At 50.3% G+C, this 4981-nt stretch overlaps 3 protein-coding genes; 2 read left to right on the forward strand and 1 right to left on the reverse strand.

The window, feature by feature from the left end:
• The window catches only part of CHC_T00003210001 (hypothetical protein), a 1376-nt gene extending 563 nt beyond the window's left edge, over window positions 1-813 (reverse strand). Inside the window, exon 1 of the mRNA XM_005714623.1 lies at window positions 1-813. This exon is cut by the window's left edge and continues 380 nt beyond it.
• Window positions 814-1849: 1036 nt separating this feature from the next.
• CHC_T00003211001 (hypothetical protein) lies at window positions 1850-2032 on the forward strand. Its single transcript, XM_005714624.1, has one exon. It carries the CDS (start codon window positions 1850-1852, stop codon window positions 2030-2032), a length of 183 nt encoding a protein of 60 aa, XP_005714681.1.
• A 13-nt stretch (window positions 2033-2045) lies between these two features.
• CHC_T00003212001 (hypothetical protein) lies at window positions 2046-2786 on the forward strand. XM_005714625.1 is given in 2 exon segments: window positions 2046-2639; window positions 2640-2786. The coding sequence occupies 1 exon segment, from the start codon at window positions 2046-2048 to the stop codon at window positions 2637-2639; it is 594 nt and encodes a 197-aa protein (XP_005714682.1). The 3' UTR covers window positions 2640-2786.
• The last annotated feature ends 2195 nt before the right edge of the window (window positions 2787-4981 follow it).

Consider the following 4981-nt stretch of genomic DNA (forward strand, 5'->3'; position numbering starts at 1 on the left):
CACCACATCTAATCTCTGGAAAAGCCTACTCGCCACCGTCCTCTAACAAACTGTGCACCCAGGCACCCCCATTGCTGTGCACTGCCAAAGCACCACTCATCGCTTTTCTGCTTCCATCGAAATGAATGCCCTCCTCCTCCCCCGTCCTCTTATGTTGTCTTCGCGACACCAACTGTCGTGTTCGCCCCAAACAGCACACGCTCCGCCTCTACCCCGCAGCCGCCCCACCGCTTGGGCCAAAACTCCTCGATGTCGCTCTAGACACCTGGGCCCCTGTGCATGCGCCTGACGTTTTCGTACACCACCGTCCCGCAGGCTCGCGCGCCCTGCTTCCCTTGACCGTCACCTCTGCCGCCGCCATGCTCCCCGGCTGTGGGTCTACAGAGTTCAGGCGAGTGTGCCCCTTCCAAGTATTGTTGGCGAAGCAAAGGCCCTCCATCCCTTCACAGCAGAGAGCCCGATGTGTTCCACAAATCGCGCTCATTTTGACAGAGTCGACCCTTCATGTCTAGATAAACGTGCATCCTTCCACCTGATGCCCACCTTGTCCACCTTGTGTTCCACATCAGCACATTGCGTGCATATCTTTCACAATCGCTCAGCTCCCTCATGGTGAAAGCCGTTCCGGCCTATAGGGCAAGACTGCCAAGGCAGAAGCATGACCTTCCGTGTCCCCGTCCCAGACTGTCTTGAGAAGTCTACCGTCAACACGACTGTGGAAGCCGGCTCGGACACCCGGGCTTCAGCCTCCCTCATCACCAGAAACGGTCAGGCGAAACTGTGCGTTTCTTTTGGCGTGGGAACAACTGCGATTTGCGCCCATGCCAAAGCCTCCAGAAGCACCTCTTTCTTTTTAAACACGAACCAAGAATTGAACTGATCGAATAAAAGAGACACCATACCTTATATCAAACGTAATAGAGCACCATGCGAGAGCCACAAACGAATGTCTGAAGCACACTTTTGTTGGAAAGATGATGGGAGAATTGCGTCCAACTGCAGTTGTTGTTGGTACAGCAGTACGGTACTCAATCGTACCTTCAGTACGGTAGAGAGGGCTATTGGTGGTAGAGGCGGGTACAGCCAATGGAACGGCCTAAGTTCATGCCACGTCACGACACGTGATGCACATGTATCTTGCGGGAGAGACTCAAGACCTTGGTCATGTTTACTGACGGGCTCTCAAAGGCATGGTTATGTTGGGACGGGCTCTGTGACGAACGGAGAGACGGCGGTGTCAAGTACCATGCTGGAGCTGTATACACGTGTAACATAGGACATATCTGATCCGGCACGTCAGCGTGTGCTGTCACACATGTACGTTACAGCCCTTAAAATTTCAAATCCTGTATGGGCCACTCTGCGCTGGCGCATCTTGAGCTGAGCTTGCCATGCGGAGCAAATGCGGTCTACTGCAACCTGCGCGTCCCGAACCGGTGACCAACACCGCGCTCGCTTGTTGCAGAGCGACGTTCCCCAATTGCAAAAACGGCTTCTGAAGACCGCAAGGGCCGAACAGCTGCTTGAACGGTCACGGCACGGCAGGCAGCCTACAAAGAATTCCTTAAAACGCAAGTAATTGGTTCAAGATCGCAAAATATTCATTTCCTTCCAGCTCCATCTTCACTTGCGTCACGTATGACCTGGCGCTTTGAAACCAGGGCATCCAGTTCGACCCCCTGCCCTTTGCGTGGTCTCAAGTTATACCCAAGTCATCCTTTCGGGACTAGACGGGACAGAAGAACAAAAACGGTTCACCCGCTCAGCATGCACACCTTCACCCATCGCTGTTAGAGGCGAACGTGCAATTCCCGACGTTGATGCGTCATGGAATCCTGGTGACAGCGCGATGAATTTCCAATGCTTATACTGGCCCGCCGCAGCACCGCTTGCTTTGGATACAAGTATAGTAAGCCTTCACGATAACTCTTCTCTCATTTTCCTCAACCCCGTGACCATTACGAAGAAACAACTGAAGCACCTTATCAAGTCAGCATCTCTACACTCAAAACGCAAAACTGGCATGTTTTAGGACCGAAGCCGATATGCCTTTCCGAGACTTCATAGTCCTTGACGCAATTTTTGAGAATGGCGACGGCGCCTTGCAGCGTCGAGTAACCTCTGCCAACTGCTTTCCGACAGACGTTACAACAGACTGCGCTTCTCTATTATTTAGCACAGACGCAAGCGGTGGTTCCATTGCCCTCCTGCCAACCGGCACCGTATGGTTCATCAGTGCCATGAAGAGCCCAACTTCTTGGAGCCTTGTGTCATTGTCCGGAGACACTGTCGCGACGGCGACGAAACTGCGAAGAAGCAACTTCCTTGTTCAGCAGAACAACTTGGTGGTGTTGATGGTCCCTGGCGACCAGCCGGAATCATTCGCCTGTTGGACATCCGGTGATGCTTCGGCTCGACGTGGTCCGCGCGCCAAAACAACCGCAGCATCGGCAGATGTCCTGTTGGCGAATATTCGCATCGAGTCGAAGACCGCAGAAGCACACCGTCTGACCTACGATCCTGCCAGGGGATCGGCAATTCCTCTCTTCTGTCTTTGGGTGGCCGAATTTCAAAGGCTGAGGAGGAAGGGACTTGTCAAAAGGACGAGGTGCCTGCTCGCGCCGCTTCAAAAGAGTTGAGATTTGTCATCCTTCTGTGACGTTTCACATGGCTTCTCTCGTTTGTGCTCTAGAAATTCCTGATGTAGTCCTCTGCTGATTGTAACATAGTTCAATATTTCGTAATCAATAGAGACATAACTAAACGATAACCCGATTGCCCGAATATCTTCCATGGTATCATTTCAGGCTTTACGCCAGAGTCTTCTCAAACGATTATGGGAATTCTCTTGTAATTGGACCCTTAGTCATAGCCGCTTCTCTAGCAGTGCCGGTGACGTTTCCGCTATCCGGCCGCACAGGGCAGCCTGTCTTGTAGGGACCAAATACAGCCGATGAGCGACGACAAGTACTGTAAACAGGGAGAGCTATTGGTCCACCGTTCACACAGTGTGATGCAAGATCGATGCCTAGGTTTACTGATGCCCACTGACTGCCTACCTTATGTAGGGAAGCTAGAGTCTAGACGTACGTTGAACCTCATATGAGGTCAAAAGTTACATTATTTTTCTAGACGAGGCAACACGCGATTTCACTTCTGTTTTCCGCAACCAGAAGGCCATCACTACAGATAAAGCACTTGCTTGTCCATTCTAGCGACAAGCGACTCTTTGGTGCACATAAAGGTGTTCAATAGAAAAAGTCGGTTTACAGTAAGCATTTTTCTTTAGGCTAATTTTATACCAGTAACATAGAAACATTGCGTAGAGTGCCTTCTATTGGTTTCTAACTTCAGAAAAATTATAAAACAAGTTTCTATTTTTCCTAGGAAAAATAGAAACTGCGACCATCAAAGTTGAAAAGAAATAAAATTTTGTAATTTCTTATTTTTGCAATGGGTCATTCTGAGATTGGGAGGGGGACAAGGTCAAAATCTTTCGGTGTCAGGGGGGGACACATGATATTGTATCGATACAGTAGCAGACAGGTGCATTTTGTTTCTTGTTTTTATTGAGATTGCAAGGAATACAGTACACGTATAATATGTTACAATGCATACCTCAATTCCTGAGAATGACCCTTTTATTTTTGCCACGCAAAGCGCGGGAGACTTTTCGGGTTCTCGATCTCGGAGAGTTGTGGGAGGCGGTTTCAGGCTGCCGCCAGTTCACTTGCTTAGCATGATGAGGAATAAATGTTTGACAAGTGTGCGCGATAATGCATTACGACCATTCATTCGCCAGTTTATGACCGGAGATTGATTTGTTTTGAATTGCTGGCCGAGACAAATAAGCGAAACTTTTCGTTCGGATAGAAGGGCACACTCTCCAAAAGTCGAGACAGTCCATTTGCCTGATATCAGACGTCGCCGCGCATCGCGACGCTCTGGGACACCATCTCTGGGACCCAAACTTTAGGATGTCCATCCGCCCACTACGCCTCCCAAAGTTTGGGATGTGGTTTGAGCTGCAAACTTCAGCTGTCCACCCGCCCCATTCGCCTCAGTGCGCCTCTCGACCAGAGCCATAGTGATGTAGAGGATGGTCTTCGCAGACCCGGGGGAGGAACGCCAGGATTCCGTGTTCAATGGCCTGCAGCGCGTCCCGCCTGACGCCTCCATCGTGTGCGTGCATGACGCTGCGAGACCGCTTGTCCCCGAGGATAACGCAAGAGACGTGCTTCGGGACGTCATGATACATGGGACGGCGGATCTGGGAGTCCCGTCTAAGGCGACGATTCAGGAGAGCGAGGATGGTAGCTTTGTGCTCAAAACGACCCCGAGAAAGCGATTGTGGGATTCAAACTCCGCAGGTCATTAAACCGCCCTTGCGGAGGAAAGGGTTTCAAAAAGTTAAAGCGGAGAATGTCGACGTCGCCGATGACGTTTCCATTGTCGAGTGTCTCGATGAACCAGTGAAAATCACGTTAGGTGAATATACTAATACCAAGCTAACTACGCCGAAAGAAATGAACATCGCTGAATCCATTTTGAAGCAACGAGTATTTACGCCAGCGTCATAGCAGGAAGTGTAATACACTCTTTCGGACCAGCAACCCGCGTCCGACCACATCTCATTTAATTTCGAAACGTAACCGTGGGTTTCGTGCCTATTCTGAGACATATCTTTGTATGTCTTAAGTTACATACAGAGTTAGTGAGCTAGTTAGTTGTCGGCGATTTCAGAAACCATGGATACATCGCTGTTTTCGTCTGCAGCCAATGAGTCGGAGGCTTGTCGTGAGGTGGCATCGAAAATATGTCATCGTCCTCGTCGCTATCATTGTTTAGGGTATCCTCGCGGAACCTGTGATCGATCTCTGCTCCTGGGAAACCCTCTGGGTCTCTTGCGCACGTGTTTGGCACATCTTCCATGTCATCTGAACCATCTGAAAAAATTAGAACGGGGTCCAGGGCATCTTCA

Source organism: Chondrus crispus, genomic scaffold (assembly GCF_000350225.1).
Source record: "Chondrus crispus Stackhouse genomic scaffold, scaffold_18, whole genome shotgun sequence".
Taxonomy (NCBI): domain Eukaryota; phylum Rhodophyta; class Florideophyceae; order Gigartinales; family Gigartinaceae; genus Chondrus; species Chondrus crispus.